The sequence below is a fragment of the Leptonychotes weddellii genome, chromosome 9 (genome assembly GCF_054177405.1).
Source record: "Leptonychotes weddellii isolate Sample4059 chromosome 9, ASM5417740v2, whole genome shotgun sequence".
In the NCBI taxonomy this organism is placed as follows: domain Eukaryota; kingdom Metazoa; phylum Chordata; class Mammalia; order Carnivora; family Phocidae; genus Leptonychotes; species Leptonychotes weddellii.
The window spans coordinates 106,674,000-106,689,933 of record NC_138377.1 but is presented as its reverse complement, the minus strand read 5'-3'; the positions used below and the strand labels follow the sequence as shown (position 1 = coordinate 106,689,933).

Genomic DNA, 15,934 nt, shown 5'->3' with positions numbered 1-15,934 from the left:
ATCACATTTCTATATACTAACAAAATGTGGAAACCAAAATAAAAATACAATGCCATTAAAAAAAATAAAAATACAATACCATTTACAATCACTGCAAAGGAAATCACATACTTAGGTATAAATCAAACAAAACACGTATAGAATCTATATGCTGAGAATTACAATGCTGATGAAAGGAATAAAAAAAAAAAGAGACCTAAATAAATGGGGAGCTATACTGTATTCATAGGTTGGAAGAGTCAACATAATAAAAATGCCAATTCTCCCCAATTTGATCTTAGTGTAATTCCTATCAAAATTCCATCAAGGTTTTTTGTAGGCATAGACAAAGTGAATACAAAATTTATATGTTAAAGCAAAGAGTAGCTAAAATATGGAAAAGGCAAGAAATCTTTCATTTAAAATGGGAGTAAGCACTCTATCTGATGTTAATGCTTACCAATTACCTGTACTGATAAATACAGTGCAGTATTGGCAGAGAGATGGAGAGGCACACAGATCAAGGGAAGACCACAGGGAATTCAGAAAAAGATTCACACAAACATTATGAACTGATTTTTGACAAAGATGCAAAAGCAATTCAGTGAAGGATAGCCTTTTCATCAATAAATTATGTGGGAAATGGACATCCATAGGCAAAACAGTGAATCTTGACTTAAATCTCATTATTATATAAAAATCAACTCAAAATGGACCAAGACTTTATAAAACTATAAAAATTTTAGGAAAAGAGAGACAAAGACGGGGAGAGAGAGAGTGAGAGAGAATATGAATCTTCAGGACCTAAGGCTGGCCTTACGTGTATTTATCTTTTATATCTTACTTTACCAAAAACATGATCCATAAAAGGAAAAATCAAAGCTCATCAAAATTAAAAACTTCTGCCATGCAAAAGATTCTGTTAAGATGAAAAGATCAGCCACAAGAGTAGAAGAATGTATTTGCAAACCACCCACCACAAAAAGGACTAGAAGATATGAAGAACTCAAAATTCAACAACAAAAAAAGACATTTCACCAAAAACAATATACAGATGGCAAGTAAGTACATGAAAAGATATTCCACACCACTGCCATCAAAGGTAATTCAAATTACAGCACAATAAGATATTACAACATACCTAGCAGAACAGATAAAGCTAACAATTCTGACACCACCAAATGCTGGCAATGATATGGAGAAATTGGATCACTCATATATTCCCCAGGGAAATGTAAAATGGTACAGTAACTCTGGAAAACAGTTTGGCAGTTTCTTAAAAAACTAAACATGCACTTGTCATATGACCCAGGATTGCACTATTGAGCATTTATACCAGAGAAATGAAAATATATGTTCTTGCAAAAATCTTTGCTTAAATGTTTAGTAGCTTTATTTCTAATAGCCAAATACTGACAACATTCCAAGTGTCCTTTAACAGCTGAATGGTTAAACCAAATATGGTAGGTACATCTATGTCATGAAATGCAGCAATAAAAAGGAATGAGCTATTGATACATATAACAACTTTGATGGATCTCAAGAGAATCATGCTGGAGGAGTATGAGTATGCCTACAAAGGGATAGCAACAGGCACCCTTCTGGTGATGAAAAAGCTGTACGCAATGATTATAATACTGGTTATGCAAATCTATATAATGTGATGAAAGTACACAGAACTACACATACACAGAAATAAGTGCGTGAAAAACTGATGAAATCTGAATATGGTCTATAGATTGAATCAGTATCAGTTTCCTGAATTTGATATTGTGCTACAGTAATGAAAAATGTTACCACTGTGGGAACGTGGATGGAGGGTACACTGGACCAACCCATACTATATATTTTTTTAAGATTTTATTTATTTGAGGGGTGGGGCAGGCAGGCAGAGGGGGAGAGGGAGAAGAAGTTCCCCACTGAGCAGAGAGCCCAACGTGGAGCTCGATCCTAGGAACCTGAGGATCATGACCCGAGCCGAAGGCAGATGCTTGACTGACTGAGCCACCCAGGCACCCCTTCAACCTGTATTGTAAAAGAAAATTCCAATAAATCTATAGTTATTTCAAAATAAAATTAAAAAAAAACCCCAAATCAAAATACCCTCCAACAAAGAATGTCCAGGCCCAGATAGTCTCATTGGTGAATCTGAGCAAATATTTAAGAGAAAAAATTACCAATCTTATTCGAGTATTTTTGAAAATGAGGAACAATACTCTTTTTAACTCATTATATAAGGGTAGCAAAAACCTGATAGGTATAAAAAAAGGAAATTACAGGTCAATATTCCTCCTGAATAGAGACCAAAACAAAATGTTAGTAAAATAAACTGAGCAACGTATTTATAAACTAACAGGCCACAGCTAAGTTAGGCTTACCTAGAAATAAAAGGCTGATGTAGTATTGAAAAATTAAATGAAATGAATCACATTAACTGTGAGAAGAGGATAATCAAATCTGAATTTGACCAAGCCTTTAAATAGAAATTCACTAGCAACTAAAAAGAAACTGCAGTCCCTGCCTCTCACCCAAAAACACTAACAAGGACCATTTAAAAAGATACTTCGGGGTGGGGGGGGGGGCGCCTGGGTGGCTCAGTCGGTTAAGCGTCTGCCTTCGGCTCAGGTCATGATCCCAGGGTCCTGGGATCGAGCCCCACATCGGGCTCCCTGCTCCGCGGGAAGCTTGCTTCTCCCTCTCCCACTCCCCCTGCTCGTGTTCTCTCTCTCGCTGTCTCTGTCAAATAGATAAATAAAATCTTTAAAATAAAAAGATACTTCTAGGGCGCCTGGGTGGCTCAGTCAGTTAGGTGTCTGCCTTTGGCTCAGGTCATGATCCTGGGGTCCTGGTATCGAGTCGTACATCAGGCTCCCTGCTCAGCGGGGAGCGTGCTTCTCCCTCTCACTCTGCCCTTCCCCCTGCTTGTGCTCTCTCTCTCTCAAATAAATCTTTAGAAAAAAAAATACAATAAAAAAATAAAGATACTTCTAAGTCTCTTAGTAGTCAAATGAAATCCCGGACAGCTTTATCGGCAACTGAAAACATAAACACAGACTTGCTTGACAGTCAACATTTTCTCACTTTTATTTTTATTAATGCTAGACTTTTAAATGTTCACGTTTTACATATAGTTATTTTCTGAGTAATTTATTTTCATTAACTTTATTAGTGGTAAAAGTTGTAGTAGAAGTATATTTTTAATATTAAAAACTAAAATATTTCTATTGGTATTTTATATTACACCAAATGTTATGTTACTAATTTTTAGTTGAAATGTATTATACAGTTTCAAAGTTTTTCTTCATTTCACTTCAATGAATTCTGAATACTTTAAATGAAATAAATACCAAACAAGATACCAATATTGCCAATTTTTCCCTGGTATTATAATAACTATTCCAAGTCTTCAACTTTCTACTAGTTGTAGATTCTATTTAATGAATTAATATTTTCATATATATGTTGACAAAATAAGAAGTCTGAATTTTGTTTAAAAAGATTTTTAGAATACCATTAACAATGAGAATGATTTGGAAGCTACTGTAACTCTGTCTTTTCACTTGCCTTTCAAATTACACATTAACATATGATCTTAAGATATGTATCAAGTAAGAATTATGTTATTATAAGCTAGAAATAAAATTAAAACTTTAATTTAAAAATTAATTTCTCCATAAAGAACACACAAAATACTTCCAACTATTCTCAGGGAAACTTAAGAGGCTACAAAATCCAATCTGTGAATTCCTTGTGACTCACAAGTGGGGTTTTCTTTATCATGTTTTCAACCCTTTCATGTGTCAATTTTGAAACTTCAGGTAAGTAGCATAATAATAGTTGCTTAGAGTGAGTAGTTCAAGATTGCTACTAGAAATGAGTTAGGGTGTACTAAAAAGAGGAAATGCCAGTAACCTCCTACACACCAGAATGAAGAACAAAACAGGTAACAGAAGAAAATAATGTAACATAATATAAAACAACATAAAGTATTACTCATCTCTAGTTACAGTTGATACTCATTCTGGTGTTCACATACTGTAGTCTTAGAGAAATAACCTTCAGAGACAACCTCCAGGAGTTATGTTTGCATTCCTTTCACCTTATCCCACGAGTGGGCACCTAAAAAGCATCTTTTTCCCCTTTTCCCAATCTCCACAAGGGAGGAAGAAGCCTATGTCTTTTAAGATTGAATAGTGCAGTACAGAAAAGGAGACAGTATGGTAGGAACAGCATTTGTTTGGAAGCGGCAAAGACTGGGAAAGATCTCTGCCTTTTTCTGTGAAAATCTGGGGCTCAGTTTCTTCAGGGGTAAAACAAATACTAATATGTATCTTGGCATGTGATCATAAAAATTAAATAAAATAACATTTCACACAAAAGGTGCTTCATATAGGGTAGAGAATAACAGTTCACAAACACAGAGTTCAAAAGAAAGGGGAAATATTCAGAGATGGTAGCTCTGTTTTCATCATTTTCTAACCAGCAGTAAGCACATGCTAATCAGAATCACTAGGAATATTAGATAATTTATATCCCAAATGCATAAGAAAACATGTGACTTCCCATAAAACACTTCATTCAAGAAATAAATCATTAACAGTAAAAACTGGTGATTATATTACAAATACACTTCTAATATAATAGATTGAGAATCTGTGAGTTTGCTTATTTGGTAAGTAATACCTAGAGATGAAGGTCTAAAGCATTAACTACACACCCCTTTACTGAATTAAATCTTCCTTTTAAGAATTAAGCACCTCACCTAATCAGAACAGAGTCCCTGGTATAACCACCGTCATATTCCGTAGTTTCTTCTAGCGCTTGGAAATCTAGATTCTGCAAATTCAAGAAAATACGTCTTAACATATATACCACACCATTACAAACAATAAATTAATAGGATATTTTTGCAGACATTTTGCTTTCTTACCCGGCTTCCACATATAAGCAATTCAATTTCCTCTGGTCTGAATAAATACTTTAAGGGAGATTCATTGGTCACCATATGAAAACCTCTCCGAAAGGCTTTGAACTGTTTTTCTACTGATTTATTGAGAATGTAGTCAGAATAGAGATTGACAAATTCCTGCAGAAAACATTAACCACAAGAACTTCTTATAATATGCTATACAAATAAAACACAAGATACAGGGCTGCATATCCTTTTTGTTTTTATTTTCCCAAAGAAAGAAGAATATTCAAGAATATATTTAAAGATTCAAACTTTACACATACAAAGGAAAATACAGACATACCTCAGAGATATCGTGGATCTGGTTTCAGTCCACTGCAATAAAGTGAGTATCGCAATAAAGCAAGTCAAATGAATTTTTTGGTTTCCCAGTGTATATAAAAGTTATGATTACATTATACTGTAGTTTATTAAGTTTGTAATACAGTATGTCTTAAAAAAAAACAATGTACATACCTTAATTTTAAAAATATTTTATTGCTAAAAAAAAAATATTTTATTGCTAAAAAATGCTAACCATCATTTGAGCTTTCAGTGAGTCATAATCACTGAGCACAGATCACCATAACAAATATAATAATGATGAAAAAGTTTGAAGTTTGAATTACCCAAGTGTGACATAGAGACACAGAGTAAGCAAATGCTGTTGGAAAATGGTGCTGACAGACTTGCTCAAGAAGGGTTGTCATAAACCTTCAATTTATAAAAAAAATGCAACATCTGCAAAGTGCAATAAAGTACAATAAAACAAGGTACCTTTAACAATTTCACAGATCTCTGCAACAGAACTATAAAAAGGCCATGTACATAAACTAAATATACATATAAGTTTCAATTTTGATATTATCTTAAACAAGACTGCATATAAAAGCTGGTCCTCAATACAATTTTGAGAGTCTCTCAACCAGGTGTGCAAACAGAGACATTTAAACCATGTATACATCTATTTATAAAAGCTAACAACCGCACTGTACCGGATTTGAGCAATCTAGGAAGCCTCATGTTGTCTATGCTAGAATATTTGAGAAGCTGCCTACTGTATCCAGTTCATCAAAACTTTTGGTGTTTTACTTGATACGTAAGCTACTGTACCAAATCATAAAAGGTAAAAATGCACTTTGTATCCTAACTTAAGAGAATATTTTATCAAAAATTGCATTATTATAAACTGTGTTTTTTTAAAGGCTTACTATATATTGATCTTAATTTTCCTGCCATATTATGGGTTATTCCCATTTCCAGATGCATACAGAAAACATGTATCTGACTTAAAGAACACTTTTCACTAGTGTTTTTAAGTCACATATATATGTGTATACATTAAAGGCAATGGTCATTTGTTTGGTGAGAAGGATCTTAATCATGAGGTCTCCGTTTCCCTCCCCTGTACAGTCTAGTATCAGAAATACACTGTTTCTTGCTTTTTATTACAGCCACACTGTGTCATTCACTATCTACTACTCCTGTCCTCTTTCTTAAAAAGGGTTTTAGTGCCCAACTACAGGCTCTCCTACCAGCTCATATCCAAGATTTAGAAAACTGGCTATTTCATTTATTATTTCATTTATAAGAATTTGATTACTTGATTTCTTTTTTGTATGAAGTATTTTAGATACTTCTTTAAAAATTACAAGCATATACGCTTTAAAACTGTTAATAAAGAGACAAAGACAATGATGATACTAAAACACTTATTACCTTCCTGTTTTCATTCGTAATTGGAATTTTATCACCATTTTCCTTTAAATCATACATCATGGGATTACCAAAGAGGTCTGTCTGAGATATCTGGAAAGTGATCATCATGTCATCTTCCACATTCCCTTCATATTCCAATAAATCTTTTAAACTCTGATATAGGACCTAAAACCAGAAATAAAATTAGGTTACCATAGAACTATAAAATACAACATTTTGTATCCCTCTTCTTGGGAAGAAAAAAATTGACAATAAGAACTAAAGCATAGAAAGTATCCTCTCTGTCCCCCAAATAGTTTACAATACAGAAAGACTGACAGTTACTGGTCTGTCCAATTCTCTGCTGAGAAAACCACAGCGTCAATTTAGCAATGGATTTTACTCTGTGCTCTATGAGAGAACCTCAGGTGTCTCACAGTGAGGGAGGGGTTGGAGACAGAAACAGACACATTAACTGTAGCTACCAAACCCCTTATCCAGAGCAGCTCTGATTTCACCTGGCAATCTCATGTGGTTTCATTAAAAAACAAAAAAAACAAAGCCCCAAAAACCAAAATGACATGTTTAAAAACCCTTTTCTACAGAATCAATCCTACGAAACCTGCTTGCTGACAGTTATACTAAATTTCCCCTTTGAGTTTTTAAGTGTTCATGGTACTTTAACAGATTAAAACAGCTTTATCTTAATAGGTATAAATATTAACAAATGAAAATGATTCCAAATGAAAACTTTAATTTTTTTACATAAATTAAACTTTAGTTCTGCTTTTAAATAAAATCTAAACATCAAATAAAAAATTACAGACTTACAGGGTGAGAATCTCCCAGGTCACGAAAAGTTCCTTTTTTCCCCATTAGCTTCCTGTAGACAACCATGGGAAAATGTACATCCAGTATACAGTTATTGTAAATAGCCAGACCCAGGACTATGCCAATCAGAGTGAACTGACCCTCAGTTTCAAAAGAGGATGGATTAAACCAAAACAATTTTGTAGATTCATCATATGTGAACATACCTATAAAAAATGATTTTAGAAAATATATTACTTTTATATTTTATTAAAGACTGATGAATACAAATATAACTACACAAATTTATATGTAGTAGGTGTACAAAATTTTTTTTCTCTATTACATTAACACTTGAGAGACCAAAGTTCAAATATACATGATTGTTATAAATTGTGGAAAATGGTAGTATGTCATGTTAAGAAGCCACGGCAACAAAGCAATAAGCAATTTTGGTTGCATTTTCTAAGTTAGGGAAAATGTTCATTAAAGTTCTCTAATCTTCTATTAATACAAATGATAACTTAATTTGTATTGATACTTTATCTGCTGAATGGATGAAAATAAATGCAAAACCAAAGGGAAAAAAAAGCTTTATAAAAACTTATTAAAACATATTTAATCTACATGTGCTGACATCAAAAAACAATTTTGAATTTCAAAGAAAAGTTTTTGTTTTTTCAAAACTGCACAATGATCCCATGAAGTTTTTCTAGCACCTTTTGAACGACAAAGTCAGATGAAGCCAAGTACATAAGCTTAAATAAATTTGATGAAGACAGATTACATCCAAAACCCAAAGCTATTTAATACACACATTGTGAGCCAATAAATAAAACAAAAGTAGTTTGCACTTGTAGTCTTATTTCAATTTCACATGGTCTTCACTATTCAAAACCCAAGCTTAGAGATCTTTCTTGTATCATTCATTTTAAAAACTAGGAATGTTTGATTTTACCTATCTGAATACCATTACTAAGGCAAAATTATCTTCTTCCCTTCAGACAAATAGAATATCTAAGGAAAAGGTTACATGGTATTTTACGAATTTATGACTTTTCTTACTTTGCTAAAATGTTTTTCAATTGCTACTGTGCAATTCAATGAAAATATTTTAAGAATTAGGTCTGAAAAAAGGGGCAATGTCCAATAGAACAAACTTTAGAAATCAATATGACACAAATACATCAATTTATATGATTTTTGAAAGCTTTAAAAATGTTTATTTTCACATTTAGTTTAAGTTAAATACAAAAGGAACTGTAAAATACTCCTTGGATCATAAGAGTATAAAAGTAAGCTAGGACTTTTTTTTAATGAAAGTTAATGTTCATGAAATAAAAGTTTGAAAATTATCTAATTCTTACCTGAATCTCAGTTTAGATCTAAACTTTTTTTACAGGCCCAAGTTACAAGATTCACTGAAGTGGTAAAAACTTCATTCAGTTGTAAATATGTTATTAACAGAGTCAAGAACAGTCGAAAATAATTATAATTAATAAATTTGATGAAATCTCACAAATGTATGTCCTTGGTCTCAAGAGCAATAAACTACAAATTAATCAGAATATAAATTACAGAGGTCATTACTCTCATCTCTGTGTATGAAAGATAATAATTTTAAGGCTCAAAATGATTCCATTTTGGGCACAGTTTTGCTAGTCCCCGGAAGAAATGCACCATAAAGAGTGGCTCTGCTAAAATACTCATTTTTGATAGTTTTAACTATCATTTCAATTACCTTACTATCAAGTGGAACTATTAAATGTATGTTTTTCTCTTAAAAGTATTTCTGCGTATAACGTAAGTATGCTTTACAGCTAATGTTTAACGTGTCAAGACACAAGGGAACCCAGAGCTAAGGTTTACCAAACCTAAGAAGCTCACAAATTAACTTTCAATCACAAAAAAGGCATGGTTTTAGGTGTCTTGATTTACTTTGAACAGATTACATGCAAATTACATAGGCTTCTGATTAATAAACATTAGCTAAAATAGTCTTAACTATATTTGTGTCATGAACTCAAAATGTCTACTTTCATTTACATATATGTATATATATGACCAACTAAGAATAACGGAAAAGTCAATTCAATGTATATACTGAGAATCAACAAGCTCAATTCTCAAAGCTTAATGGAAATGATATATGCATTATTCTATGTCACATTCTTCACAATTCTGACTGTACCTTTAGTGGACTCCTTTTCCTGTAACTGTCATGCATTCGGTTTTAAAAATAAGCAAACCTAGTAACCAAGTTAGCGGTTATATTATAGAAACTCAATCAGTTCAGAACTACCCAGTTATGAATACAATCCAAGAAGCTGCAGTCTTTTACTGGTTCTACTTTATCTACTTTGTCTATCAGTAAAACTCAAATTCTTCACTTTCAGACTGACATATATAGATCAGTTTCTCCCAAACTGTTCAATAAAAAACATTTCTGGGAGGCAAATGTTATTAGATGTGGGGTGGAAAAAGGGTTCTGGAGTTCAAAAAGTTTGGGAAAATACTGTAATATTAAGCCCCATGAAATCCTGTAGCAAATAAAAACCTAATTACTTTGATACCAATGAGGGTTTTCAAACTTTGAGCATGATACACTTGTGAGACATTCTCAATATTCTTTAGACACTGTTGTATGAAACTCTTATTTCAGAAATGCTGTGAGTTTGATGAATGTTTAGAGTAAAAAGAGTAAAGAAATCTTTCAATTGTTCTAATGTACCATTTTCAATTTATTTATCTAAGAGGTAATTTCCTGTAGTAAAATATTAGGCTAAGTAATCTGAATAAGAACTTGAATAAGTGATGCATAACAGTACCCCAAACCCACAAATTCAGTCATTATCTGTGATTCTAGGAAAGTCATACCAAACCCTATTAACTGTTCTTCATAACTGAGAGTATTTATAAACACTGGTAAACAAATCCTTAATTCAAAAAGATATGACATCGTGATCATATCACTAAAATATTTACCAATATCTGGATTGAAGATTTCCTCCACAACCAGCTGAAAAAATTCTTTGGAAACACCTCCCTCATCAACTCCTTGTTCTCCTTCAAATTCCACATACAACTGTTTCTTCAAGTCTGCAGGATTTTCCATAGCGATCATCTCTAGCTATAATGAGTGAAAAGATAAAGTGAAAAGAAGATGACTGCCAGTTTAAGGATGAAAGCAAAATAAAAATAAGGAGAAGCAAAAAAAAAAAAACAAAACAAAACAAGGAGTAGGGCTATGGAGCAAATAAAAAGTACTGACTTTTGGTCTGTTTTAAATGGAAACAGGAAGCAAACTGGTAAAAAGCCAGTAAAGGCAAAGATTCAGTCTCACAGATAATGGAAAAACAGGACAGTAAAGAAACCAGCATAGATTTATAAAAGGTTACTTTCTAACTACTGATTTGTGATGAAATTAACATATAGTAGAAAATTAAAATTAGATTTTTTTGTTACTTCTGTATAACAAACCTGGGCTGTAAGGTTAGGACATGGAAAGAAGTCAAGACAGCCAAATACATAAGTGAACTCAAAATAAATCATTTCAACAAAGACAATGGAGTATAAAAGTTTGACTTCAAATTTGTTCGCTAGTAGTTATGTTTAATAGAATAGAAACTAAGGAATTCGGTCTTATTAATCCATTCAGCCATAAATAAAATAGTTTCAATTAAGAGAAAAAACACACTGAATAAATAGGGAAACAATTTATGGTCTCTTATAATGCCTATTATAAATTGCCACTTCTCAATGGATCACAACACATCTCATATACACTTTTTTTTGAAAGCAGATGAGACATACGCTTGCTCATATCCTTACTCTTAATTTCTTACTAACAGTTATCAAACCCTAGTATCTAGCATTTTTTAACTATAAATCTTTACCAGATACTTTTTTGTATCTATAGAATAATATACATAGTAACTGACCTCAGTCATTAAGAGATTAATCAGAATATCCACACTAGATCCTAATGTGAAATAATTACACTGCATTTTTTTTTAATGTATCTGAAATTTACTAACAGCATGCCTACTGATCACCCACCTTATTTGCTACATTGACTTTAAATGCCGTTTGGCTGTTAAAAATTTTCTAAATTTGCCAAAACAGAATATGTAAGGGTGTTCAAGTTATTCCAACTAGTCCAAGTAGAATTTTAAAAAATGGTTTTGAGCAATTCAAACATCAACAAAGTAACTGTACTACAGTCCTGAAGTAATGACTTTAGGTAATAGCACTGGTTTGGACATTCTAGCAGATCTATAAAAAATGAAATAAAATCTCATGAATTCATAAATCAAGCGAGTTGCCCTAGATCAATGTTTTTCAAACTGCCAACTGAACCTCATTAGTGGGTAGCCCAATTCATTTAGTGGTTTAAAACCAACAATGGGAGGGAAAAGAATGTATTCCACATAGTAATGGCATCTACTGTTTTGTGAAACTTCTATTTCAATTATATGTACAGACAGATATGCATGTGTGTACCTAATGCTATGCAAAATATCTTACTTGGGACTACAGTCAAAAAGGTTTTAAGAACAAAGGCTGAAATGATCTCTTAGATATCTTCAACTTTTGGATTCTATAATTCTGTGATTTTAGAATCTTTAGCTTTAAAAAATGTCCTGTACAACAGTGGTCTCTAATATTTACAAAATCATTTTTACGCCAAGTTGTATAAGGATAACTTATTTTTGTGACAGAGTGTTGTGGAGACTGAGAATACTCTGTACTAGTTCCAACTATCACTTAACTTTTAAACTTTAAATTTTAGCAAGCGACTCAGGTAAGCTTCAGTTTCCTCATCTGCAAAGAAAAAAAAGGAGTAGTACTCTTCATACTGAAAAGATGTGAAGGCTTAGTAAAAATATATAGCAAAGTGTTTAGAGTGGGCAATATTAAGATAACACATCATGTTGGAACCTTTTAAAACAACTTTGATCTTTGAACAAAAGATTCACAATTTGGTTTTATAGCCTTGTCCCAAGTTTTGAAAATAACCTTGGGGAAAAATAGTTCCAGTTGGAAACCTGTTTCAAGCCACAGAAAATAAAGAATGCTGAGAACTAAATTAGAATTATCAGCTCCAATGTGGTTTACCCATCACGCCAACATCCCATATTGCCATGGAACGCATTCCTAGTTTCCTTCTTCCAGTTCCCACCTGCCTAGGTGTTAAAGGAATATAAGTCAATGTTTATATATGCCCTTATAACACAAAGACAAACCTGCTTATATCAAAAGTATAATGCATTCCAAGGTGGAAAAAATGATTATCTGATATTTAAATATGCTTCCTATAGTTCTTCCTCATTAACATTCATAAATGAGAGCGGACTCCATTATCAATGTGATTGTATCTTTTAAAGGATTTGGTGTTGTTTCTTCAGGATTCAGAGACCATGTGTTGCAGTCTTAGCTCCACCAGAGACACTTTATATGACGCTGAAACAAATTTATCTTCATTCTTAATATTAAATATTACTGTCTGTCCATCTCCACCAATCTCCACTCTGCTCCCCACCCTGAGTGCCAAAATAATTCAATGCAAGTTCTATAATTACAATTGTAAACATATAGCTTTCTTTGTTAGTTTCATCTATAAAATGAGAATGACGTATTAAGAAGAAATAAATACACGTGAAGCACTTAGATGAATTCCCTGTACAATAATGCCTTCTAAGTACTAGCTTTTGTTGTTACCGTTACTTTAACTCGTACTAAAAATTTTTTCAGGCTTGCCTGAAAACCGAACAACCCAGACATTACAGAAAAAAATATTTCAGTAACAATAACACAACAATAATAATATAGCACTTATGTGCCAGGGGACTATTCTAAGCCCTTTACATACATCAATTCACTTCATTTTCACAACAACCTTATGTGGCTGGTAATAATAACTCCATTTTACAGATAAAGACCCCAAAGTAATGAGAGATTCAATAACTTGCTTTCAGTATTAGTAAATGGTAGAACAGAGTCCTCATCCAGGCAGCAAGCTCTTAACTACTATGCCATCCTGCTCTCCTCAATGACTAGCAGTAATCTTTTTGAGATTTATTGTTTATATTTTTATATATTATTTTATTATGTACACATAATAGTGTACATAATAAATGTACACATAAATTAAATGTTATTAAATGTATTTTATAGTTATTTGAGTAACTTATTTTCTTCCTTTGCTTTTCTGTATTTTTAATTATTATTTTTTTACAATAAACATGTATCTTAGAATCAGGAGGTCAAATGCAAATATGTAAAAAGAATGATTTGAAAAATAGGTAGCAACTAAACTCTGCAGGTAAAAATTTTCCATTATTATCTATGTTAGATTATCATTCTCAGGTATATATTAAGGGGTTCTGTAATACTTTTATCATTTATGTAGACATGAGTAGCCTAACCTTTAAAAAACAATTTTTACTTTTAACTGTAACATAAAATTTACCAGTTATCATTGTGACAAAGGCCATTATTAAGTAATGGACTGCATTTATTTTTCTTAAAACAATTACTTCTGACCCATTGTTCAATTAGAGAATCATTTAAGAATTGAACGGTAAAGGTGTTATCACTTTCTGTAATACATATATACCATTTAAAACAGAATTTTGAAAATCAAAAGCTGTCTTGAATGCAGCAGGATATTTGGAAACTTAAAAGACTATGTCAGTGAACATTCATTCTGAAAAGGAGAATTTGTATTCATTCTTGAACTGAAATCATTTAGTATACAGACCTGTATTTGTATATAGATTTTCTTAAAGGACGGTATATTAATTTAATATGGAGATTTGCAAAAGACAGACTGTTGGGGAAAAATAAACAAAAATAGACTGGATGTAATGACATCTACCTCTTCCTTATATGACTTCCTCTTCTAAGACTTGATTTCATCAATTGTTGGACAAAACGATTTTCAATTTCTGAACTTTTAATTGGCCATGATGATGAAATCCTAGAGAGATCATTTTTTAAAAAATTGATCTAGTATCAAAGCATTCCCAGAATACCTAGGTAGGATGACATCTTAATATAAAAATATCATACTTGCCAGATTTACAAGAGTCAAAAGGAAAACCCATCCTTTAAAATCTTACAGTATTCTGGGATACTATTACTCATGATAAAGTCATCTTTATCCATAATTGAAAAAAAATTGCTTAATGGTACAGATATTTAAGTAGAAGGAGTAGTCACATAAAACAGATCTCACTAATACTTAAGAATACCTAGGCTCTCTAAGAATGGCTGGCTTAAGCAACTTCAGTCAACTTACTACACTCTATAGTTAAACACTTCGTTTACATCTGTAAGCTACTGGCTAGAATAAGATCTTTAGATTATCCAGATATACTTAATTTTTTTCATTTCTCTAAAAAGAGATGAAGCAGTTTTTTATATCTTACAAATAAAGTTTAGATGTTTGGGTAACAGCCATATCATATAACCACATCTGCTTTTGAGACCAGGAACCCTGAATTCTACTTCCAATTCTGCCATTAATTTCTATAGGCCAGAATCTCTCTGAGTTTCTTTTTTCTCACATATAGAGCTAAGGAGTTTGACAAGTTTCATTGTTTTAATTATATGATAATGAGAATCTAAGTAGATCTACCTCATTCTCTTAATCTCCTTTGAGGACATAAATTGGGCATGAAGTTCTTCGTTTCAAATAAACTACAAAAACAATAATGGTCATTGCATTAAACACAATACAGTGAATGTACAAGATACAATTAATCATACTCAGGGCAGCACAGGATAATCTTATTCTTAAAGCACTGTAGGTCAATTGTTAAATAAAAGAATCAAGTTTTATTTCAATAATAACTAAGGGTGTTTGCCAAGGAAAATGGTGGGGACTGGGATATAGAGCACTGTTAGAGCCCAGAAAAAAATGATTTTAATTTTTTTTTTTTTTTTAAGATTTTATTTATTTGACAGGGAGAGACAGCGAGAGAGGGAACACAAGCAGGGGGAGTGGGAGAGGGAGAAGCAGGCTTCCCGCCGAGCAGGGAGCCCGATGTGGGGCTTGATCCCAGGACCCTGGGATCATGACCTGAGCCGAAGGCAGACGCTTAACGACTGAGCCACTCAGGCGCCCCTGATTTTAATTTTTTAAAGGGGACTGAGCAGACCATATGATCCAGCAATTGCACTACTGGGTATTTACCCCAAAGATACAAAAGTAGGGATCCGAAGGGGTATGTGCACCCCAATGTTTATAGCAGGAATGTCCACAATAGCCAAACTGTGGAAAGAGCCAAGATGTCCATCGACAGATGAATGGATAAAGAAGATGTGGTATATATATACAATGGAATATTATGCAACCATCAAAAGGAATGAGATCTTGCCATTTGCAACAACGTGGATGGAACTGGAGGGTATTATGTTGAGTGAAATAAGTCAAACAGAGAAAGACATGTATCATATGATCTCACTGATATGAGGAATTCTTAATTGTAG

General features: G+C 32.7%; 1 protein-coding gene across 7 annotated transcripts in view; it reads right to left on the bottom strand.

Moving 5' to 3' along the window:
- Positions 1–15,934, bottom strand: part of UBE3A (ubiquitin protein ligase E3A) — a 100,706-nt gene that overhangs the window by 12,732 nt on the left and 72,040 nt on the right. For all 7 annotated transcript variants that reach the window (XM_081831483.1, XM_081831484.1, XM_081831485.1 and 4 more), the window contains 5 exons: positions 10,424–10,568; positions 7,460–7,665; positions 6,650–6,814; positions 4,910–5,065; positions 4,742–4,815 (listed from right to left, as the gene is read on the bottom strand). In XM_081831483.1, the coding sequence (XP_081687609.1) occupies positions 4,742–4,815; positions 4,910–5,065; positions 6,650–6,814; positions 7,460–7,665; positions 10,424–10,568 (746 nt within the window). The remainder of the gene's footprint in view (positions 1–4,741; positions 4,816–4,909; positions 5,066–6,649; positions 6,815–7,459; positions 7,666–10,423; positions 10,569–15,934) is intronic.